General features: G+C 36.6%; 2 protein-coding genes and 1 long non-coding RNA gene across 7 annotated transcripts in view; 2 read left to right on the top strand and 1 right to left on the bottom strand.

The window, feature by feature from the left end:
- The window catches only part of LOC138914670 (uncharacterized), a 184402-nt gene that overhangs the window by 142165 nt on the left and 16703 nt on the right, over positions 1 to 25534 (top strand). The window lies entirely within an intron of this gene.
- LOC108065072 (uncharacterized) lies at positions 821 to 1870 on the bottom strand. 2 transcript variants are annotated; one of them, XR_001770286.2, is made up of 4 exons: positions 1777 to 1870; positions 1109 to 1127; positions 996 to 1045; positions 821 to 922 (listed from the first exon to the last, which is right to left on the bottom strand). It is a non-coding gene; the product is annotated as an uncharacterized lncRNA (long non-coding RNA). The 2 variants fall into 2 exon arrangements; XR_011419104.1 differs by lacking the exon at positions 1777 to 1870 and having other exon boundaries at positions 1109 to 1335.
- CycK (cyclin K) lies at positions 7723 to 9450 on the top strand. 4 transcript variants are annotated; one of them, XM_017138019.3, is made up of 2 exons: positions 7723 to 7863; positions 8217 to 9450. In XM_017138019.3, the coding sequence occupies exon 2, from the start codon at positions 8219 to 8221 to the stop codon at positions 9392 to 9394; it is 1176 nt and encodes a 391-aa protein (XP_016993508.1). In that variant the 5' UTR covers positions 7723 to 7863; positions 8217 to 8218; the 3' UTR covers positions 9395 to 9450. The 4 variants fall into 4 exon arrangements, with proteins under 4 accessions (XP_016993508.1, XP_016993499.1, XP_016993491.1 ...); XM_017138010.1 differs by lacking the exon at positions 7723 to 7863 and adding an exon at positions 7941 to 8023; XM_017138002.3 differs by lacking the exon at positions 7723 to 7863 and adding an exon at positions 7958 to 8059.

The following is a 25534-nucleotide window of genomic DNA, read 5'->3' as shown; positions in this document are numbered from 1 at the left end:
GTTTTTTTCTGGTGTGAAAATACCTGACCAAAATTTTACTATTTGGATACCAGAACGGGTTATCTAAAGTTTAGCTAATGGAAGGATAAATTTATCCAGGTGGCAAATCGGTTTTCGTTTTCTCGTCCGTCATTTAAAACTCCAAATAAAAGGCGCAATAATTTGAGACTAGGTGGCAGCCCCGCAACAGAATAGTTAACTGTCAAAAATTGCCAACACTTATAAGAAAACTGCCGCTTGCGTAGAATCTAAGAGTTATTAGAAGCTTAACCCATGACTGTATTGTCGTTTCCCTGTAATAATGGTTTTTAATTATATGGAATTAGTTAAATCAAATGAATGCACTTACTTCTTTACTGTATACCCAGTCGGAAGTGGAACGCATCCAGAAGGGATGATGGATAGCATCCAAAGCACCGATGCACCGATCGATGAACTTCTCGCTTCCTTTTTACAGCAAAGCGGGACAAAATGGGTGCTATCCGATGAAGCGCTCCTGGAGCGCTCCCTTTTCACGCATCGGCTATGGGTTTCAACTTCGGGAAACGTTCGGGATTGGTTTCCATTTTTCCCTTCCAAAAGATGCGATCCAGAACGCATCTTTTGGAATGCTTCTGAATGCGTTCCAAAAGATGCGTTCTGGATCGCATCTTTGATGTGCTTCTGGATGCAATCCAAAAGATGCGTTCTGGATCGCATCTTTTGGATTTCTTTTGGATGCTTTAAAATGCGGCTTTCACGAGTGAAAAAAATACGTTTTTTTTCAAATTTTATATTTCTTTCTTTAATTTTCTTTTTAAACATATTAAAATTAAATTAAGCCTACTTCTTCCCCATCATCCTCAATGGTCCGATCCTTTATCTGCACTGGTCGTCGCCTTTCTTCGTGTAGTCTCTTTATACCCTTCCCTCTTCTGAGATTCTGCAAAATAGAGAGTTTTAAAATTTTGTTAGACGAAATTGCCAAATTAACAGCAACAATCTTTAATACTTACCGTACAGAGCTTCGTTCAACGCAGCAAATGTGGAGAACCCTTCCTTTTGCCTACAATTGAAACCAAAACGGCACTTTTGTTACACAAAAACTAAAATTAAATTTAATACTTACAGTTGTTGATGTTGTTGCTCTTCCGTTATCAAAAATCCGTCCATGAGGTCATGCAAAGAATAAAAACAATAATTGGTTAGTACAATGTTGTGAAAAATTCTCATTCGGCACACTGCAGGTACAGTGAACCCCACGCATAATCGGACACCCGTTTTTTCTAACATAAAACTGCTTTATTTAAACATTAAAATGTTATTCATTAGTAATATAAAAAATAATTTAAGCTTTTCACTGATAGCTCTTAATATTTTAACAAAAACAATATATTTAAAACACAACTTATAATTGATTTTTATTGATTTTTGTGTTTTAAATATGGAGGCTATTAATAGATAACACAAAAATTTAAATAAGAGCCAAAAAATTGTGTTTTACTTTTTTTTGTATGATTTTAGAGCAGTTTTATGATAGAACAAAAATGGGTGTCCGACTATGCGTGGGGTTCACTGTATGTACAAACACTGTGCATAGGTAAAAACCTTAAACAACGCGATGCAGTGGCCGAATAAGAATTATTTTAAAAGCACGCTGTTTATTAAACACACACCCAATTATTTTTGTTTGGTTAAAAAAATTAAATACACTTTTATTTGGTTATGGCTATTTTACCTCGTTAAGAGATATTATTTTTTATTTAATATTTCCACTTATCACCGCACTATACTTACTTGGCACAAAAAAGCACAAATGATTGTTTTTCAAGAACTATACACAAATAAAACGATTAAAATTGGTTTAACCGAAAAATCAATTACACTTAACTGGTCAAATTCCAAAAAGCAAGTGACAAGAAATGCATAAGAAACGAAAAACCCGCGCGCGTTCTTGCTATGTCTCTTTTGTTCTTCTCATTTGTTTTTTCAAAAGTACCGTTTCAAAGATTATTATTTCATATTTTCCTTTCCAATGGATGCACTCCGGATGCATTCCGATGGATGCTATAATTGCACCGATTGAAAAAAAAAAACGAACGATCGGCAAGCGTTCGAGTTTCGGCAAGGGTTCGGCTGCGACGTACGAGAAGCTACGATTGCACGGATCGCTCCCATTTTGCCTTCCAAAAGAACCTATAGGGGAGTGATGACTTGGGTTGCATCTAGAATGCATTCTGGATGCTGTTCAACATTGTATCGCATTTTTACTGTGGACAAAGATGCGAGCCGGATGCATTCCGAAAACCGACCACTCCAAAACTTCCGACTGGGACGTTATACGTGTGCGAGCAGCGCGCCGGCAGAACAAAACCCTATGCACAGCTTTTTCGTAAGCGAACACATTTAAAAAATTCTTCATCACTGTAATGTTCGAAGTAATTTCCCATAGAAAGGACACGGAATTTTTGTTTTAATTAAAAAAAAAAACTTTGGATTGGTTTTCAAGGGGAGAGCAGGGAAAAACTTTCAGTCCTCACATTTGTATGTGAGAAACGCAATGACACAAACACATGGATAAATTGGCATGTACATAAGTATGTAATGATTAAATTAAGATAAAACAAGAGAGAACGCTATAGTCGGGTTGGTGTCCCGACTATCTAATACCCGTCACTCAGCTAAAGGGAGTTCGAACGCTGCACTCGGGTTGGTGACCCGACTAATATTCGTAACTCAGCTAAAGGGAGTGCGAGGGAGATAGATATATAAATTTTGATTGCGTATAACTTTTTAATGAATGGTCCGATTTGAAAAATGTCTTCTACATTTCGATAGGTATAAGTATACACAACAAAATGGCATTTATACTTCTCGGAAATCTTTAAAGATGTGGGCGCAGGACCCATTTTAAAATCGTTAGTGGGCGATTGTGGGCGTTAGAGGGCGCGTGCGCTGCGTGGGAAATGTGTGGGAAATCTCAACCTTCTAGCTTTTGTAGTTTCTGAGATCTCAGCGTTTATACAGACGGACATGGCTAGATCGACTCGGCTAGTGCCCCTGATCAAGAATATATATACTTTATGGGGTCGGAAACGCTTCCTTCTAGCTGTTACATAATTTTGCACGAATCTAATATACCCTTTTACTCTACGAGTAACGGGTATAATCACGGATCACCTAAAGGATGCAATTCTAAATCAAATATTTTGCAAAAATTTAAAAAAAAATTGCTTTTAAAGTGTGTTAAAGACGAGGGCGTTCGAAGAAAATTGTTGGAAAATTTCGTCTCCAAAATTACACCCACAGTTTTCACCCAAAAGAGTTGGAGCTTTAGGTGCTTTTTTAATTTTCCTTATTTCCGGAATTATTTAACTTATTGATTACCAGCCGACATTGGGGCACTTCCTTTTTTGTTTACCTACCGATACTGCGAGCGGATCCGGTTTTCGCTTAAAGCCTTTTGGCCGTAGCCTTTTATAGGTATTTGTGTGTTATTTTTATATATTCTTTTTTATGTTTTTAAGGTTGATGGGGGTTAGATCTGTTCGAAATAAACGGTAAAAAAGAGTAAGAGTATTTCTCTGCATTCGCTTAGCTAACCAAAATGATATAATTAGGCTACCAAAACGGTGGAGTTAAGGTGGGAATAAGGTGAGGTTAGTTGTGGGGTTAAGTTGTGATTAAGGAGGTATCACTATGGACGGCAGTCCATGTAGTGACGAAGCGCACCAGGAGAGTGTGCGAAGGCGACTACTATTATATAGCCGCAAAATTGAAAATCTGCTGTGATAGTCAGATCGTAATGAGTAATACACCAATCTAAAGGTATTGCAAAAACTTAAAGGATTGCATACCAAGACTTTAAGGAAACCAATTGGATTGGGAGAGAGAGCGGTGAAAGTAAAAAATTGCAAATTTCGAAATTTGGAGCTGTTGGGGCCGGTGGGGATAAATGCCCCCTCGCAATGTTTTAGTTGTGTTCCTATTGAAAATACCCGTCGAATGAGGGGTATGATAAAATCCGACGCTCCGTTCAAAAGTTATAGCCAAAATAAGATTTTCTTCCCCCCAAAATGAAAATTTAATTCTGTTTGTCAGTATGTCCAAAATATGTTTTTTAAGTTCTGAAAATTTGATATGACGTTCATCACATCGATATAAAAAACTTTTGTTATACCACTTTTGGAAAAACTCGCTAGTTTGGCAGGAAAACAGCTATAAATAGCTAAAATTCGGAAAGCAGTAACTTCTATACTACTAAAGCTATAGACTTGTGTTGCATCTCGTTTAAAAGGTATTTTTAAATGCTATAAACGCCTTCTATATGCAATTTGTGTAAATGTAATAGTTAAAAAGATATGAACAAAAGAAAATTTGTTTAAACTTTCTATTTAGCTTTTTTTAAATTTTCTCAAAAACGGCTTTAACGATTTTCCTTACAACTTTAAACTTTATAGCCCTTGAGATTCCTTAAATTTTGGTATATATCATGTTACTGTAAAAAATCACTTTTAAAAGTTATTAAAAAACGACAATAGCCACTTTTGCCAGCTCAGAACAACTAACGCTTCCTGAGTGTTGAATTTTGTCCGTGGGTATCCAAACTGTATATTAGGGTATTGAAATCAGTTAATTTGCATTTAACAGTTCCATATAGGAATCTTTTGTTCTACGACTTTTGAAAAAACCCTCTACTTTAGCGGGAAAAAAGCTAAAAATAGCTAAATTTCGTTAGTTTTTAAGTTCTACACTACTAAAGGTACAGACATGTGCTATACCTCGTTTAAAAGGTATTTTGAAATACTTAAACGCCTTTTTAACTTAATTTGTTTAAATACAATGGCTTACAAATTATGATTGACCAATTTAAATTTAAATTTAAATGTATATTTAGCTCCTATGAGAGCAAATGTAAACAAACAAAAACTTCTGATATCAAATAAAAGCACCTCTTAACGAGGTAAAAAACTAGTGACGATCGCACCTTCATCATACAAAAGTTCTGATATCAACATTTGTGACGAAAAATTATTACACTCGTCATTAAATAGACTTTCTAATATTTTCTCATTCGGCACGCTGCAATAGAAAATGCCTGTGAAGGAAAAAGGCTGGAATAGTTTGCTAGTGCGGGCCGAATGATAAAGTTTTAGAAAGTGTATTTAATGACGAGTGTAATAATTTTTCGTCACAATTGTTGATATCAGAACTTTTGTATGTTGAAGGTGCGATCGTCACTAGTTTTTTACCTCGTTAAGGGCCTTTTTCTCGTCCGTCCTGCAAAGTAAAATTTAGCTAATAGAAGGATAAATTTATCCCGGTAGCAAATCGGTTTTCGTTTTCTCGTCCGTCATTTAAAACTCAAAATAAAAGGCGCACTATTTTGAGACTGGGTGGTTCGCACTTCAGACAATTCGACGATATCCCACAGAGTTTGAAGATAAATCGCTCGGGAATTAATTTTAAAATCAATTGGATGACATTAACAATTTTGATTTGTATTTAACTGTAAATAGAATCACCTGTTTTCGAATGAAGAGTGGAACCAGATTGACAACGCTCAAATGTCTGGCAACACTTGCGCACAATCCAACCGCACAAATTTTGCACGTTGGATGAAGTACCGAGACAAAATTTGTCCCTACCTGTGCTAACATAAGGACGAGTAAACCATTTTTTGTTTATCGCTCCGTTGTCCCGGCAGCAGTGTTGCCAGATGAACATTTTGCTTTCCCCCTAAAAAATCTCAAACAGTCGATATTTCCCCCTAAAAAATCCAGTTTTCCCCCTAAATTCAAAAATTTACTTAATTTCGAAAATATACAATAAAATAAGAAATAAATCAATATGGCGTTGTAGAAATTTTCAGATTGGAAAAATCTCTGTATAGTAATTTGTTGTTTAACATATATTTATTATTATATTTTGAAATACATGTATATATTTATTTATATACTACAAAACGAGATCGAATTTTAAGAGATCACCTCGAGAACTTCATTTGAGAAATTGGTTTTTGGAAGCACTGGAGGCATGTTAAACTTAAATTCAATTATTAACCAACAACGAAAAACCCCTAAATCTAGGGGGAAAACCCCTGATCTGGGAACACTGCCCGGCAGGCAAACTAAAGTACGGACGAGAAAACGGCCCCAAGAGGTGTTTTTATTCGATTAGAAAGATTAGGGTAAAAGTAATGTAATAGCCTCTTCCCATAGGTTGGGATTTTTGACGAATGTAAAACTCGTGTTCCCACAGAAGTCCATCCGCCATCTACCTCAACATTAACGAAAGGGGATTTCAACTCGGGAAAACTGTCTTAAAATTGCGTTCCCCTAATTTTATTGTAGAAATATAACGAAAACATCAATGTTTGCAGCGAAGTCCCAGAATATGTTCTGCCCTTCGTATATAATAACTAATACTAATTAAAAGAGTACTATGTACTCCTAAAAAGTTCCAAAGTTGCTATAATTTACCAAAAACAGCATCAATTTTGGTTTAGTTTACAAATTTTTCATATTAATATTGGCTAGGCAGAGGAGTAGTAAGAGCGGAGTGTGGGGTACTGGAGGTTAGGCTCCCCCCAGTCTGAAATATGTATGCATACTCTTTGTAGGATATGTTATAAACGTTCAGATATGTTTTTAAACTATTTTCTTAATCTATTTATTGTATTATTCTGTAAAAAAAATAGGAGAACGCAATTTTACGAAAGTTTTCCCGAGTTGAAATTAGAGCCTTGCATGAATCATTCAATTTTTGTTTTATCATAGTATGCCATGAAATTTCTGATTTGTTTAATTCAATTCTATATGAAATAAATTTAATGTTGTTCTAATTCATTTCGAATTGAATGAATTGAATAAATTATTTTATGAATTTTTTGAATTTTCCAGATTTTTTTTCTGCTTTCTTTTGAGAACAAAAAGTGGATAATTTTTAACAAATCAATGTTAACTGCATAGTAAATAAAATTCAGGCAGATTTAATCACAAAATTATGGCCCTTTCTTCTTTAAAATAAATTGTCGTTTGAATTATTTCGGAATTCATGCCATTCATTCATTCAATTCTATTAAACTCAAAATTCAAATTCATTCAATTCTATTAAACTCAAAAATTCTAATTAATTCATTCATATAACAAAAAAAATTCAAAATAATTCATTGGATCCATTCATGCAGGGCTCTAGTTGAAATCCCCTTTCGTTATTGTTGAGCTAAGCAACTGCTCTTCAGTCAGCTGTTATTGGATGGTAGATGGCGGATGGAGTTCTGTGAGAACACGAGTTTCACATTCGTCAAAAATACCAACCGTTTCAAACGGATGGACTCTATGGGAAGAGGCTATAACTGGGAAATTTTCGGAACGGCAAATCCTTACGGACCATCCGTTCAATAGATGGTAGATGGTGGATGGAGCTCCGTTCATCATCCTATAATAACCTCTTCCCATAGAGTCCATCCGTTTGAAACGGTTGGGATTTTTGACGAATGTGAAACTCGTGATAAAACATCGCCTAACTATCGCATAAAAGAGCCTGTCAAAGTCCGTCAAAATTGGATGGTGGACTAACTGGGAAATTTTCGGAACGGCAAAACCTTACGGGCCATCTGTTCAACGGATGGTGGATCGAGCTCTGTGGGAAGACCCTATTATCAAACTTTTGCAATGCAGTTGAATACCCCTATTGTGTTGATATTTTTCAGGTGTAACCGTATTCAGGGAGTGTCAGATCCAAAAATCGACATAAATTTGTTATTGCTAAAAAAAACTTGACATATATCAATAATTTTGAAATATCATGGTGATATTGTAAACAATAAATAACAGCAAAAAAAACTATAGATTTAAACTATTTTGTTCAGTTTTTGGGAAGGTTTGTCTTTTGCAAGTGACTGTCCGATTATGCGATGGAGCCACTGTACATTTTTATTTTTTTCTATGGTATATATATAAACATGGAATCGTATAAAAAGTGTATTTTCCAGAACTGGACGGTATAATTTATCGATAATTTCCATATAAAAAAAATTAGAGTAATAATAAATGAATTCAATTTATTACTATTTAAGGTTGTTGTTATATCAAGACGTTATCAATTGGAAATTCAATCACAGTTCCAGGTCACGCAGAATTGTAGTCTTCCAGCTATACACCATTTGATGCACCTGATTTGACACCTATCCACACCAAAGATTATACTAACCGTATCCGTACTTAAAATTGCAGCAATGCCGTGTTGGTACTATGACAAGAAGGAGCTTCGAGAAACACCCTCAATTCTAGACGGGATAAGCTTTGAAACCGAGCGGCGATACCGGAAGGAGGGCGCTCGTTTTATCATGGAATGTGGCACCAAGATGGGCTTAGGCCACAACACAATGGCCACTGGTGTGGTTTACTTTCATCGCTTCTACATGTTTCACTCGTTTCGCAGTTTTCCCCGCTACGTGACTGCCTGCTGTTGCCTATTCTTTGCGGGCAAAGTCGAGGAGACCCCTAAGAAGTGTCGCGATATTATCAAAACTGCTCGTGGCATCCTCAACGACAACTACTTTTACTCGTTCGGCGAGGACCCCAAGGAAGAAGTCATGACACTGGAGCGAATCCTGCTGCAGACAATTAAGTTTGACTTGCAAGTTGAGCATCCGTACACTTTCCTCCTAAAATACGCTAAGTGCTTCAAGGGCGATCAGCAGAAGCTTCAGAAAATGGTTCAAATGGCGTGGAACTTCGTCAACGATTCTCTCAGCACCGTGGTTTGTCTTCAGTGGGAACCGGAGATTATTGCCGTAGCCCTTATCCACTTGGCCAGCAAGCTAAGCAAGTTCACTGTGCAGGACTGGGAGGGCCGCCAGCCACAGCACCAGCGCTGGTGGGATATGTTCGTGTCGGATGTGACGATGGAGATCCTCGAGGACATCTGCCACCAGGTTCTGGATCTTTATCAGTCCACTCAAAAAGAAACGCACCAGTCAAGCAGTCCGCCCCAAAAGCCGCCAAGCCGGGCAGAAAGCCCAACAGCGGTCAAATCCACAAATTCGACTGTCATTATGCTATCCTCCGTTCAACAACAGCAGCCACCGCCCGTAAGTGGCAACGGCAACTTGCAGGAGGTTAACAATATCCAGAGCATCAAATCGCTGGCGGGTGGAGTGCCCGTCCTAAGTTCCGGCGACGCTCCGTCGCTTCCACAGGGTCCAACGCCTCCCGGCCAGTCTCACGGCTACCACCTCTATCATGCTCCGCCACCACCGCCCCCGCCTGTAGTGCCTAATGTACCCTACCCCACCTCAGCTTGGGGCGTCCAGCAGACACTGCCCCCACCGCCAATGCCGCCCAGTTTGCCGCCTGGGCCGAGTGGCTTCTACAGCACTGGTGGTCGACAACAGCAGCAGCGGTACTAGTAAGAGAGGTGACAAACCATAAAACTAATAAAATAAAGCAACATATTGATTAAAAACATCGTGGCAGGGGTAAATTTCTAAAACAAGTTTCCCTTGGCTGCACAGAAGTCGTATGGGGGGAACAAAATGATTCTAATCAACATTATCGAACATATGGGCACTTCCAAAAAAAAGTCCACCAAGCCAAAAACCTTGAAACTTGAATAAAACATATTTCCACATAATTTTGGCCCGATATTAGTTTCTAATTAATTGGATACTGAGCTTAACTACAAATTTGGAGTATAGTTTGATTATTTTTATGACAAAGCCCACCAATATACGCAAAAATCAGTTTTTGGCTATTTTTTTGTAATTTTTTGGACCTGTCTTCTGTTGTTAATTTATCCTATAGGAATGCTAATATGTGACATTTTTCTGTACTGAATGCTTCATTCACATGCTAAACTATTAAGTTAAAAGTAAAACATCCAGCAATTGAGACATAGAGGTAAAGAAATCCGCTATACAAAACAGTCGGAAAAAATGTCCCGAGCGAATGTGGTTGAAACTGCATAAAAAAAAAACGGCAAAGAATTTTTGAGTAAAACCAAAAGCATTTCACAGCGACATGTTTGAACAACATTCTAAAAAAATCGCATTCAAATATTCCATCAGAATTCGCTAATTTCTGGTGTTGTATGAACTTCCCCGAAATCCACTTCTATTTTTGTCCCGAGCGAATACCTCAGTTTTTTACCGATATCTTAAAAACTAAAAGTGGTACAAAATCAAGATTTTTACCAAAAATAGAGCTTGGGAAAAGTGAAAAGAAAAGCCCATAATTAAAATTAAAATCCATTGTTTTACAATTTTGTTTCAACTTTAAAGGTGTGCAAATGTCCCGAGCGACATTTTGGAAGTGCCCATATGTACAGTGGCTCCATCGCATAATCGGACACCTACTTTCATAAAATAAACATGCAAAAAAAATTAATAAAATGGTTTAAATTCGTCGTTTTTTTTGCTTTTACTTATACATAATGCTAATATCTTCCAAAAACATAAACAAGAATTACATATTTTCCACGAAAACACTTAGTTTTCCAACAAAAACAACAAAAAATCCGATTTTTAAGGTTCAACGAATAATCGGACACTCGCTAAATATGGTTATTTTTTATGGAACTTGCTGCAAACTTGGGGTTTTTGGCATTGAGATTACTTTGTAGTAGAAATTAAGAGAAGAAACCATCACTACACTGCAAAAAAAAGTTGAAATGACTCCAAGAAAAGCCATTTTCTGTGAAACTTCGTCAGTTGATTGGAAAACTCAATTTCGAACTGATAACTGTACGGAAATTCACTGCATTGGTCGGAGAAGTCAAGTCCATTGTCCAGGACATTATTATATAGTTCCGGGATACATTTTAATTTGACAATAGAGGCGGGGAAGGCCAAATCAAGATGTTAATGACGGCGTAATTCCAAAGTACCTTAAGATTTTAAGAGATAAAAAATATTTAAAAAATTATTGTTTAATGTTTCTTTCGTTGGTCTGAAAGTGTATTAAACAACAAACAAAATGAGGTATCGTTTATAAAAATCGGTTCACAACTTACCTAAAAGATGGGTTCGAGAACATTCTTGTTAAGCTGAAAGCTTCGTTTTTATTGAAATTTGTATGGAAATCGTGCTTTTTGACCAAGCAGTTATTGGTTTGGTTATAGTTTGGTCCATTTTTTAGGTAAGTTGTGAACCGATTTTTATAAACGATACATCATTTTGTCGGTTGTTTAATGCACTTTCAGACCAACGAAAGAAACATTAAAAAATAATTTTTTAAATATTTGTTATCCTTTAAAATCTTAAGGTACTTTGGAATTATGCCGTCATTAACATCTTGAATTGGCCTTTCCCGCCTCTATTGTCATCTTAAAATGTATCCCGGAACCTCATTATAATGTCCAGGACAATAGACTTGACTTCTCCGACCAATCCAGTGAATTTCCGAACAGTTTTCAGTTCGAAATTGAGTTTTCCAATCAACTGACGAAGTTTCACAGAAAATGGCTTTCCTTGGAGCCATTTAAACTTTTTTTTTCAGTGTAGTGATGGTTTCTTCTCTTAATTTCTACTACAAAGTAATCTCAATGCCAAAAACCCCAAGTTTGCAGCAAGTTCCATAAAAAATAACCATATTTAGCGAGTGTCCGATTATTCGTTGAACCTTAAAAATCGGATTTTTTGTTGTTTTTGTTGGAAAACTAAGTGTTTTCGTGGAAAATATGTAATTTTTGTTTAGGTTTTTGGAAGATATTAGCATTATATATAAGTAAAAGCAAAAAAAACGACGAATTTAACCCATTTTATTCATTTTTTTTGCATGCTTATTATATGAAAGTAGGTGTCCGATTATGCGATGGAGCCACTGTATGTACATTAGGGTGGACTTTTTCAAGGTCGATTGAGCTCAGCATCTGAAATGGTAAAAAAATTATTTTAAAGTTTAGGCGGTGCGCAGCGATCCCAAAGTTCCAGTGAAATAACTTGTACGAATCGTAATATTTTTCTTTCTTCGTTAACTTGTCAACTTTTTTGTTCCGCTCGAATAAAAGAGTTATGTAGAAGTTTATTGTAGAGCTCCTGCCTCCGAGCAAAAAAGACCGAGTTCGATCCCGGACCCATATTTTTTTTTGTGTGACTCGCACTATATAGAGATTCTACATATATTATAACTTGGAAGATTAACTGTCACTTTTGCGTTCGCCAATAAAAGTTATATTCAAAGAAATGCTGGCTATCACTATGGACTGCAGTCCATGTAGTGACGAAGCGCACAAGGAGATTGTGCGAAGGCGACTACTATTATATAGCCGCAAAATTGAAAATCTGCTGTGGTAGTCCGATCGTAATGAGTAATACACCAAATTAAAGGTATTGCTAAAACTTAAAGGATTGCATACCAAGACATCAAAAAAATCAATTGGTTTGGGAGAGAGCGGTGAAAATTTAGAAATTTGGATCTGTTGAGGTCGATGGTGATAATTGGCCCCCCGGACTACGTTAGTTGTATTCCTACTGGAAATTCGCTTAATATAAACAGAGGACGCTTCGTTCAAAAGTTATTCCGAAAACAAATTTGCGGGGGCCTAGTCAAAATGAAAATTTAATTCTGTTTGTCAGTTTGTCCGCTTGTCAGTTTGTCCGCTTGTCAGTTTGTCCAAAACATGTTTTTTAAGTTCTGAAAATTTGATATGACGTTCATCACATCGATATAAAAAACTTTTGAAAAACCCGCTGGTTTAGCGGGAAAACAGCTATAAATAGCTAAAATTCGGAAAGCTGTAACTATACAATACTACTAAAGCTACAGACTTGTGCTGCATCTCGTTTGAAAGGTATTTTTAAATGTTATAAACGCCCTCTATATGCAATTTGTGTAAATGTAATAGTTAAAAAGATATGAACAAAAGAATTTTTTTTTTAACTTTCTTTTTAGCTTTTTTTTATTTTTCTCAAAAACGGCTCTAACGATTTTCCTTACAACTTTAAACTGTATAGCCCTTGAGATTCCTTAAATTTTGGTATATGTATAACACATTAATGTAAAAAGTCACGTTTAAAAGTTATTTCTATACGAAAATAGCCACTTTTGCCAGCTCGAACAACTAACGCTCCCTGAGTATTGAATTTTGTGTGAGGGTATCTGAACTGTATTTTAGGGTCATGGAATCAGTAAATTTGCACTTAAGGGGCTGTCCATATATTACGTAATCACCTAGGGGGGGGAGGGGGTCATTGAAATGATTATGTTTGATTACATGGGGAGGGGGGGGGGTGGGTCTTGCACAATGATTACGTAATCATTTTATATGTATTTTTTATTTAAAGAATTTTTTTAAAAACTTTTTCTTTAAATATATCTGCAAACTTAGATAGGAAAGCAGAGAAAAAATTTTTTTTAGTGGCTGGGCGGCGAGAAAGAGAATGTTTAGTGGTTCAATCACACGAAGAATGCGAAGACCTGGAATGGCTTGACGAAGAGTATGTTGGAGATAATTTCAGCGTATACGAACCGAATGTGTCATACCAAACTCCATTTATAAACAATATTAAAGATTGGGTTGCATCTCTGTTTGAATCCACATATTAAAACAAAAAAAATTGTATTCTTGGGATTACGTAATCATTGGGGGAGGGGGGGGGGGGTATTTATTGAAAGATTACGTTTGATCACCAAGGGGGGGAGGGGGTCAAAAATCAGCAAAAACGTGATTACGTAATATATGGACAGCCCCTAAGAGTTCCATATAGGAATCTTTTGTTCTACGACTTTTGGAAAAAGCCACTACTTTAGCGGGAAAAAGCTAAAAATAGCTACATTTAGTTAGTTTGTAAGTTCTACACTACCAAAGGTACAGACATGTGCCATACCTCGTTTAAAAGGTATTTTAAAATTAAAAGCAAAAGTAAACAAACAAAATCTTCTGATATCAAATAAAAACACCTCTTAACGAGGTAAAAAACAAGTGACGATCGCACCTTTAACGTACAAAAGTTCTGATATCAACTTTTGTGACGAAAAATGATTTTATATGCGACTAAATAAGTACGTTACCTAAAATGTATTTATTCGCCACGCTACAACAGAAAACTTTCGTGTAGATATTAAATATTTGCTAAAGCGGGCCGAACGAGTAAATTTTAGGTAGCGTACTTATTTAGTCGCATCTAAAATCATTTTTCGTCACAAAAGTTGATATCAGAACTTTTGTACGTTGAAGGTGCGATCGTCACTTGTTATATCCGTTACTCGTAGAGTAAAAGGGTATATTGTATTCGTGCAAAAGTATGTACACTCAAAATATTTTTTTTCTAAAATTTTATAAAATCGCCATAAAATGAAATTTTTTCTTAATTTTAGAAAATTTTCTGAATTTTAGAAATTGTTTTCTTGAATCTAGGAAAAAAGACCATAAAAACAGAATTTTATAAAAAACCTTTCTAAAATTTAGAAACATTATTTTTTTTCCTAAATCAATGGTGTTTTTCCTAGCTTGCTCTCCAAAAGTTTTCTTAAATTAATGGCGATTTCGCCATTAAATTAAGAAAAAAATGTACTTCAGCCCTTCCTAGAATCTAGAAAGTCGCCATAAAAAATACGGTAAATTTTTCTAAATTTTAAGAATTTTTCTGAATTAAAATAATTATACCCGTTACTCGTAGAGTAAAAGGTGCAAATTCGTGCAAAAGTATGTAACAGGTAGAAGGAAGCGTTTCCGACCCTATAAACTATATACATATATTCTTGATCAGGATCACTAGCCGAGTCGATCTAGCCATGTCCGTCTGTCCGTCTGTCTGTCTGTATGAACGCTGAGATCTCGGAAATACAAATATTTTTTTAATTACAAAAAAAAATTTCTTAAATTCAGAAAATACAACAATTTATTTTCGGGCTTCGGAATTATACCCGGTTGTTTCTGTGACGCCACGGCCTTTGTCTTTTTGTTTATTTGTTTATTTAAAGCAATGTACTGCTCAAAAGACTTAAAATTATATACATAGCATAAAAATATCATAAATGTAAAAAAAAACAATAAGTAGGAGAACTAATTAAGTCGATGTAGAAAGGAACGCAATGACTTTTAGCGAATTAGCCTTGGCAGAGCACTCATAGGATATGAGGTGATAAAGTTCATTATAGTTATCACATAGGATTCGGAAGGGGTCGAAACGGGAGTAGTTTGACCTGCACACAGGAAGTGCTAATGGACGGAATCTGCGAGTAGCTCTGCAAGGAACGTTCCAATTGAGGGCGGCTAACAGATCAACTGAGTCGACGGCGCCAGTGATGAGTTTGTGAAGTAATATCACACCATAACAGGTCCGACGATCCTTTAAGGTAGGTAGATCCAAGAGGCGCAAACTGTCTCTATAAGATGGCAAACGGCGTCCCTCCTCCCAGTTTAAGCCTCGTAGTGCAAAAAGGAGAAATTGCTTTTGGACGGATTCTATCATATTTTGATAGTGCTCATATTGTGGAGACCAAACACTGGAGCAGTACTCAAGTGTAGGACGAATTAGAGAGACGTAAAGGAGCTTAGTGGTGAAAGGGTCATCAAATTCCTTAGACCAGCGTTTTATGAAAGCTAATAAGCATTTAGCTTTATTGGAGATGGTACTGACGTGGCTATTAAAACAAATCTTGTGGTCAAATCCACCAAGATCAAGAACAGTATCAATGCGTTCAAGTGCAGAGTGATCTATTGAGTATGTACAAATATATGGATTGGATCGATAAAATGACATGGATTTACATTTATCAGGATTGAGCAGTAGCTTGTTGACTAGGCACCAGGATTGAAGGTTATTTAAGTCGAGCTGGAGCTGCATGTAGGAACTAGGTGAGGTCAGATGCATACACAACTTGACATCATCCGCAAACATAAGTACTTTGGAGAACTCAATTACTTGAGAAAGATCGTTGATAAATAAGCCAAATAGTAAAGGACCGAGGGGACTAGGTGAGGTCAGATGCATACACAACTTGACATCATCCGCAAACATAAGTACTTTGGAGAACTCAATTACTTGAGGAAGATCGTTGATAAATAAGCCAAATAGTAAAGGACCGAGGGGACTGCCTTGTGGTACACCCGAATATACGGAAACAGCTTTTGAATAAATGCTATTGTACTGAACCTTTTGGGTGCGATTTGTTAAATAAGAACGAAGCCATGTCAGTAGAGTTGGAGGAAATCCGAGGAGGAGGAGCTTGTGGAGCAGTAGCTCGTGGTTGACCGAATCAAAGGCTTTACTAAAGTCAGTAAAGATAACATCAGTTTGCATTGTGGATTTAAAGCCTTGACTAATGAAGGTCGTAAACTCAAGCAGGTTAGTTGTTGTAGACCGGCACTTTGTAAAACCATGCTGCTTAGAGGATATTAAGGAGCGACACTGGTGCTGCAGTTGATCGCAAATAAGTTTTTCAAAGAGCTTAGGAATAGCACTAAGTTTGGCTATGCCGCGATAGTTGGTGATATCAGATTTACTACCTTTTTTATGTAGCGGAATAAGAAAGGATTCTTTCCAAATAGATGGAAATGTGCCAGTAGCAATCGACTTATGAAAAATCATAGTTAATGGAACTGCAAGTGGTATGGCGCAATGTTTGAGGACACAGCTTGGAACCATATCGGGACCCGCAGAGAATGATAATTTAGTCGTGGATAGGTTACGTAGAACTTCTTCTCCATCAATTAGAGGGTTGAAAATGGCGTCAGTGTGGGGTAGCTGGTAGGGGTAGCTACAATTGATCCAGGTATTATTTGTGGAATAGGTGGATTGGAAAAAGTCCGCAAAACAGGCTGCCAATATCTTGATCATTCGATGCAGATACATTATTTAGCTGTAGTGATGGAGGAAATTTGTTAGCTTTGCGCTTTGAGTTGACGAAGGAATAAAATAGTTTAGGATTGCTGCGAAATTCGTTTTTACAGCGTAGGAGGTAGCTGTTATAAGATTCAGAATTATGCAGGAAGTAATTGGATTTAGCAACGCTGTATTTGGAAAAATCAGACTGAAGTCCTGTTTTGGCGTACTTCTTAAAAAGTTTAGTTTTTATATTTTTTAAGTGAGCCAAGTGTTTGGAAGTCCACGGAGGGCTGTTAGAGTTATTAACAACTGTGGAAGGGACTAATTCATCAAATATGGAATAAAGGACATTATAAAAAGTTGAAGTGGCCTCATCAAGATGAAGACTATCAAGACAAGACCAGTCCTTTGAAGATAGGGATCTCGACATTTGCAAATAATTTACATGCCGAAAACGACGAGTCAGCAATGGGGCCTCAAAGGAATTGGGTACCCGAAAAATGCCACTAATGGATAGTTGGAGTGTAGGATGATGAGAGTCCTCAGGAGTGGTCAATGGAGAGGTACGTGTGACAATGGCATCACAAAGGTCAGACACAAAAATAAGATCTAAAAATCTTCCATTTGCATTAGAAATTGAGTTAACTTGACCAAGAGATAAGTCAATAAGACCGTCGACAAAATCGTTTTGATCACCAGGAACGAGGGCAATTAGATCGACACAAGGAGACCAGGATAGGTACGGAATATTAAAGTCACCCAATATTATAATATGGTCTGAGTCAGAGGCATATGATGAGATATTCTGGATAGCGGAGAGGTGTTGCATATAGATAGAAGCCTCAGAGCATGGAGGAATATAGGAGCAGGTTACAAATATGTTGCAGTTAGGAAGACATATTTTGACTGACATGAATTCAATATCACCAACATTGGGAATGGATACAACTTGGGATGATATTTCAGACTTTACTGCGATTAGGACACCCCCACCTCGTTTAGAGGGACGGTCACGTCTATAGAGGAAAAAATTATTGGTAAGTATTTCATTATCAGATACCGTGGGATTAAGCCAAGTCTCAGTAAAAGCAATAACGCTGGGATCAAAAGCAGCACTGTCAGTATGCAATCTGGACAGCTTACTGAGAAGGCCACGGACATTTTGATAATGTAATACAAAATCTAGTTTTTTGGATCTGACGGATTTGTATTTATAGCTGGTTCTTTCCGATCAAACTCGTGAACAATCGTATTAACTGGCCATAGTGCAGGATTTAAAGCACGGGAAAAATGTGTATCAGGCAGAATTATTTTAAATGAAGAAACTTTTCTTTTGTAAGCAAAATTAAATTTTGTTACAACAAAGTTTTCAGGAGAGGCTTGGAGCTCATCGCTTAGGTGACCTTTAATTTCATCGATGGTAGTGTCAGGCCTTAGACGCAACACAAAAATGGCCTTCTTTGGCATGATTGCTTGTGGCGCTACAGCTTCGAGGCGTCTACGGTTTGCGCCTGCTGGATGACCATTATTAACCGCAGCCAGGAGGGGCCTGCGATTTCTTTTGGAGGAACCAGGACCATTATGTACATTATGTACAACCGACGATACTTGACCAGAGGATACTGGCGGTGCCGTTTTAACGGAGGATACCGACGGTACCGCGTTGGCGGATTGTGGAAGGTTGAATTGTAAGGCACCAGGATCAGGCTCAGGATGAGAGCCAGGGGCCAGGTCTGCACAGATAGACTTAGGAGTAACAAAATTAAGCACTGGAGCAGGAATTGCCAATCTAGTAGGAGACATGGCTGATTCAATGGTAGGGCACAATAATAAAGGACCCGGCAGTGGAGGCACAAGGTTATTCGAGTTTTATCGTTTTCACTGGCGTTGGCAGAAACTAATGAAGCGTACATTAGTGAGCTATTGGAGGAGCCAGGATCCCTGATGGATGAAGGTGGAATAGTAGGAGTAAGGTGGTTTATTAATTGGCCAGTTGGAGGGGAAGAAAGCTTTGTTGGAGTTTCCTTAATTATTTTTAGCCCATTAAACTGGGACTCAACGGCTATCAGCTTCTCGTGAAGGTGACTAAACAGCTTCTTGATCTCCCTCCTGAAGCCAGTTCGAGTTTGTTTTTTTTTTCGTTCTTGTTTGTCACCTTATTTGAATTTCCTTTAATTGAGCACATGGGTGGTTTCAGATTGGAACTGTAATAATAACGGAAACGAGTATACAAATTACAAATTATAAATATAAAAACCCAATAACTTACTATTTTGAGAAAAACATCTTGGTCGCCGCACGCGGGAATCGAACCGCTAACCGCTCGCCTCACAGTTTGCAGTCAAGCACTCTACTAGCTGCGCCACGGAAGCATCACGTGAGGCGCTGCACAAAGTCTATTCACATTTTGTTCTCCTATTTTTACTCAAATTGATCTGGCACTCTTCTGGTTATTCCTTTTAGTTGTTCATTTAATTTTGCTCTTAAATATTTATTGATTAATATTAATATTTATATATTTATTATGGTTCAATAACAACAGTAATTGAATGTTTCAAGTTTGAAAAACTTAAACATAATTTTTATCAAAATATAATTATTTATGAGCTAAAAAAAATGCAATACGTTTTTTTTATTGATAGGTAACTATTACTTTAAAAAAAAAAACAAAAAAGACACCACGAGTTTTCGTCTCGACGTGGGTTTGCACGCACGCGTTAGACCCCTACGCTACCGATCCCGGAAATTTTCTTCAATTAATAGCGATTTTTTCTTAGGCTAAAAGAAAATTTTCTAAAAAGTGTATAAGAAGTAAAATCGATCAAATACGGTTAAATTTTTTATTTTCTAGAAAAATATGTCTGAATATCACACATTTTTTTCTAAATGTTAGAAAAATCTTCAAACATTTTTTCTGTTATTAGAAAAATAAAATTAAAAATATTTTCTATTATGTAGAAATATTTATAATTTTAATGGCAATTTTTTTTTAGTTTTAGAAAAGTTCAGTCTTTTTTTTCTAAAATCAATGCCGATTTTAACCCTCAAAAAAAGAAAGGAAGATTAGAAATATAAACCTTATAATTTAGAAAAAAATTGATTTTTCTGTATTTCAGAAAATATTTTCTAAAAAAACTCGTTCAAAAATTCTGACTTTTTTTGAAGATTCGAAAATTTTCCTGAAGATCAGAAAAATTATCCTCTTTATAGAATATCGAAATGTAGAATACATTTTTTAAATCGGACCACAGTCGTCTTAAAATACACTTTCTAAAATTGTATCATTCCGCACGCTGCAATAAAAAAGCCTGTGAAGAGTGAAGAAGAAAAGGCTGGAATAGTTTGCTAGTGCGGGCCGAATGATAAAGTTTTAGAAAGTGTATTTAATGACGACTGTGATAATTTATTGTCACAAATGTTGATATCAGAAGAATATGTTGAAGGTGCGATCGTCACTAGTTTTTTACCTCGTTAAGAGGTGTTTTTACTTAATATACACAGTAGTCGCCTTCGCACACTCTCCTTGTGCGCTTCGTCACTACATGGACTGCCGTCCATAGTGATATTTAGAGCTGTGAATTCTATCTCCGATGGTGACCTTCTTCAAAATTATCTAGTAAGAGTGGGAAATTAGTGTTCGTTAGGTACAGTAAACGAATAATTAATGTCCTTTTCTTTATTCCATTGATTCCCATATTCTGTCCCTGAGAAATGAATCCCTGGACCTAGGAGTAATGTTTGACGCCAAATTTATGTTCATTGAACATATTAATTATATTATTCCTGAGGCCTACGCTATGTATGGTTTTCTAAAAAGAAATGCCGCGCAATTTAAAGATCCCTACACGGACCCAAGCTTATATTCAGCCTTCATTAGGTCCAAACTAGAATATGCCTTGTTCATCTGGAACCCGACAGGTACTATACACATAATCCGGCTTGAGCGTGTACAGAAACAGTTTCTACCTTTTGCCCTTCTGTCATTAAATTTTAATGACGCTGCCTCGTCTTATTCGTATATTGCAGGGGTGCTAAAAACTGCCTTATGGCAGTGCAGTTACAAACACCATTAAAGTAAAAACACACGCACGCGAGTAACCCCTGCAAGCAAACGGGCGATATTTCTATCGCCTATCGTCCAGAAGTCACTTCTTAGTAACTTCTGGAAGATAGAAACACGACAGAACACATTTTACAAAAACAAAAAGGGTTCAAATCGCGAGGAAGTAACTTCTGAGGCACTTCTGGGCGATAGAATGGCGATAGAACGTATTTGACTACCTAAAAAGGGTTCAAATCGCGAAGAAGTAACTCTGAGGCACTTCTGGACGATAGAAAGGCTTGCGATCGCGAAGAAGTAACTTCTGAGACACTTTTGGGCGATGAAAAGGCGATAGAACACATTTTACAAAAACAAAACCAATGGGAAAAAAACATCTTCCAATTCCCTTCAGGAAGTTAAATTGAAGATAGAAAGGAATTTGGTTTTATTTTTTTGAAGTTTTTGGGGTACAGTCCGCTCTTGGCTCTCTCTTTATACCTGAAAACTACCCTTTTTTCTCTTTGACCTACGCACTTTGTATTTTGAATTCGAACGAACTGACGTTTCGAGATTTTTTTGTGATCAGTGCGATTTATTCTAAACTTCTGTATTTGTGATGAAATGCGGAGTGAACCCGTTATTTTATAAATATTACATACCGGTGGAATATAAATAAAATACAATATTTATTTACATCAAAAATTAAAGTGATTGGAGAAATCGAGATTTAAGCGTGTACAAGGCTGTCCTGCGAAATCAAAAGGAATTACTTGGCGTGAAACTCTGGGCAAACCGAAAACTTAACTATACTCCACTTATTTAATTATAAAAGGTAAATACCTCCTCTGATTTTTATATGGCACAATATTAATTATTTTTTTGTTGTTTTAAGCATTTTCATAGACGGAACACGGAACTGGAATTAAATAAAATAATACAACACCATTTCCTACAAGCTTATGGACCGTGCTTACATGCCGCAATGCTTTTGTAACTATATATTTCAATAAATGTGTTGAAAAAATAAACATGAAGAATGAGCACAAAAAACATATTTTCCAATTGGGAAAGGGTCTTCTAGGTATCGTCTACAAGTGTCTTCTGAGTAACTTCCAGAAGTGACTTCGGCGACACTTCTACAAGTGACTTGCACGATATCGCATTCGGATCGCCGAAGTCACCCCCGTCGGGAAGAACTGTTCCACTAAGGCGGCACTTCTAGAAGTGTCGCCTAATTCACTTCTGGAAGTGACTTCCGCGATTTCGCATTCGGATCGCCGAAGTCACCCCCGTCGGGAAGAAATGTTCCACTATTGCGACACTTCTAGAAGCGTCGCCGAAGTCACTTCTGGAAGTGACTTCCGCGACAATTCTAGGAGTCACTCAGAAGTGACTTCGGGAAGTGTCGCCGTAGTGGAACAGTTCTTGCCGACGGGGGTGACTTCGGCGATCCGAATGCGATATCGCGGACGATCGTTTTCATCTTCTAGACGTCACTAAAGAGTGACTTCCGCGATAGAAAATGCTTGCAGGGAGGAAGCGTTTCCGACCCCATTAAGTATATAAAGGGTGTTTTTTTAGAGGTATAGAACTTTAAGTTTGCATCACTGTTCAAGATGGCAACCGATTTAACAGCTGTCAAGTGATTTATTCTCATGTCAATCGAATAATCCATCGTTGTTTTATTGCAAGTTAAAGTTCTATACCTCTGAAAAAACACCCGTTATATTCTTGATCAGGGTCACTAGCCGAGTCGATTTAGCCATGTCTGTCTGTCCGTCTATCTGTCTGTCCGTCTGTCTGTCTGTCCGTCCGTCTGTCTGTCCGTCCGTCTGTCTGCCTGTCTGTTCGTCTGTCTGTCCGTATGTCCATCTGTCTGTCTGTCTGTATGAACGCTGAGATCTCGAGATTTCCCACACATATTCTTAGGCTTCCTACGCAGCGCAAGTTTATTCCAGCCGAGCGCCACGCCCCCTCTAATGCAAACAATCGCCACTAACGATTTTAAAATGTGTCTGGCGCCCACACCTTTAAAGATTTCCGAGAAGTATAAATGCAATTTTGTTGTGCATATTTATACCTATCGGAGCATTCATTAAAAAGTTATTCGCAATCAAAATTGTATATATCCATCTCCCTCGCACTCCCTTTGGCTGAGTGACGGGTATTAGTTAGTCGGGACACCAACCCGACTATGGCGCTCTGTCTTGTTATATGTGACTTGCTGACCTCTGAAATTGACTGCCCTGCACTGCTGGGCAGCATAGGGTTATCGGCGCCTAGTAGATCGTTAAGAACGTTTGAATCATTTTTTGTACCGGCTTATAGAGCCAATTATGCCTATAATGAGCCGTTGTGTAGAGCTTTGCATTTCTTTAATAAGTTCTCCCTAAAAATTTAATTAAAAAACGTTTTATACTTTAAAAAAAAAACTGTACCGTACGAAAACTTAAAAGTGCCCTTTTCTTACTCTGGGAGATGTACCTTAACCGAAAATCATAGTTTCATGAAGTGCGTATTTCATCAATTTTTTTTTTTGTAAACTGGTGTAATAAGAAACCATTTGCATTATTATACAAACTAGGCCTAAGATTCTTTGTGGTCCCAGCAAGTAGCGCTCCGTCGGAGAGGGTGTTTTCTATTGTATAATGTCTAATTTTCGAAAAGAGTTCAAAAGTGGCTTCGACTGAAGACGTGGTCGATAAAATAACTTTTCTCAACTCCAACCAAAGAGTATACATACTGTTAAATTTACTATACATTTTTAATAATTTTAAGTCTGTTCCGGTTCAGATACTATTGTACAGGATGCATTTTCGGCCTATTGGTACCACTTAATTCCTTCGTAAGAAGCTTTTGATCATGGATAGTTGAGAACTGGGTCCTTGCTCAATAAATTCTGCAAATTTGGGATACATTTTACGACATTTTTATTACGAAAATATACATTTAAGCATTTTAATTGATTACACCAGTTTACAAAAAAAAATCGATGAAATATACCATGAATGAAACCTTTGTTTTCCGGTAAGGTACGTCTTCCTGATTAAGAAATTGGCACTTAAAATTTTTTTTATGGATAAAATTTTTTTTAAAGTGTAAAAAACGTTTTTGACCTTTTTTTTAATTTCTAACTTGAGTTGTGGTTAACCGATTTCAACCATAATTCACTCATTTTACAGGTAATAGAATGCGCTCCAACTTTCTTATACATTGCATTGAGTTCAATTCATTAGTTTGGAAGCTACCTTCGTCAAAGTTGAAAAAGTTAGAAAAAATGCAAAAATGCTGGCAAAAAAAAAAATTTTATCCATAAACAAAATATTAAGTGCCATTTTCTTAATCAGGAAGACGTACCTTACCGGAAAACAAAGGTTTCATTCATGGTATATTTCATCGATTTTTTTTTGTAAACTGGTGTTATTTTATTTTTTTGCATGTAACTTTTTTTTTAGTGTATTTGACATAATTAAAATTCCAAAAAAAAATTGTTAATAATAAGCGCTTCAATGTAGAAATAAAAAAAACACATTTTTAGCCATAATTTACAAATAATAATAATTTTAAAGTTTTGCACGAAATAAGCTGTGACATTAAAAAAGTCAGTGATTTGAGATTTTTTTAATTTTAAGTGTTATTCTATGGAATCTAAAAATAAAGAAGTGGGTTAATAAGGGCCAGAATACTACCTAACATAACTGCATTTAAATTTTGGTAAATTATCGTATAGTTTGTTAGCTATACGAGTTTGAATTTTAAGTTTACCTCTGCACGAAATAAGCTGTGAGCCACTGTATATAGAGTGACTATGAGACGCGACTTTTGTTCACACTGTTGTCGACAAGGGGAAAAGGGGGAATGAGCTTGTTCTATTTATACCCGTTACTCGTAGAGTAAAAGCAAAGAGAATATAAACACTACCCTGCAGGAAAAATGCGAACTAGTCTGAAAAACAACTAGTAATACAACTAAAATAAAGCAACCGGAATTTGTCTCAATGCATTTGGACTACACAGGGTCTAGAAAATTTGTGCTAGTCGAAAAAATGATTATACAAAACTAGTAAAAAAGAAACTTGTCTCGGACTAGTACCTTTCTGACAAAAAAAACCTTAAAAATATTTAACTGGTAGAACAAATACATGTTAGGGTCTAGTTAAAAGGCAACAGGAATTTAACTAGTTGCAAATGAAACACATATGATCCAAAAATATAGCCTAGAGTGTAAATGTCTTGGGAAATTTAACACTAAACAAATCAAACACTCGAGGTCCTCGGTTCAATCCCTAGTCTCTGTACATTTTTTTTTGGTTTTTGTTTGCTAGGTGATGCTTTAGTTTTATTTTAAACTTAGTTTAATCTGTCCGAGGCAATATATATGTGAATAATCACTGTTTTTGATTTATGTCACACTAAAATTTATAAACCTTGTTAGGGCAATACAAAATGTGATGCGTGTATGGCTCAATCAGTTAGTGTGTCTACAAATCCAAAGGTCCCGGGTTCAAGTCCTAGAGAGGGCGACTTGCCTCAAAAAAAGTAAGTTTGTTTTAATTTCATTTAATTATCATTTACTGTATTTGATTACATAATAATTATCAGAAATTCTCTAAGGACCGCGCCTATTAATTGGATACTAAACTAGGAGAGCGTCAAGTTAGGCATCGTCAAGTACTAGTGAAATCCAATCACTTGATGGTTTAGAGATTAATTTTTATTTTTTTTCGTGAAAATATTTTT

This window comes from Drosophila takahashii, chromosome 2L (assembly GCF_030179915.1).
Source record: "Drosophila takahashii strain IR98-3 E-12201 chromosome 2L, DtakHiC1v2, whole genome shotgun sequence".
In the NCBI taxonomy this organism is placed as follows: Eukaryota; Metazoa; Arthropoda; class Insecta; order Diptera; family Drosophilidae; genus Drosophila; species Drosophila takahashii.
Note: the sequence above shows the minus strand (reverse complement) of the source record. Positions and strands in the feature narration are given on the sequence as shown.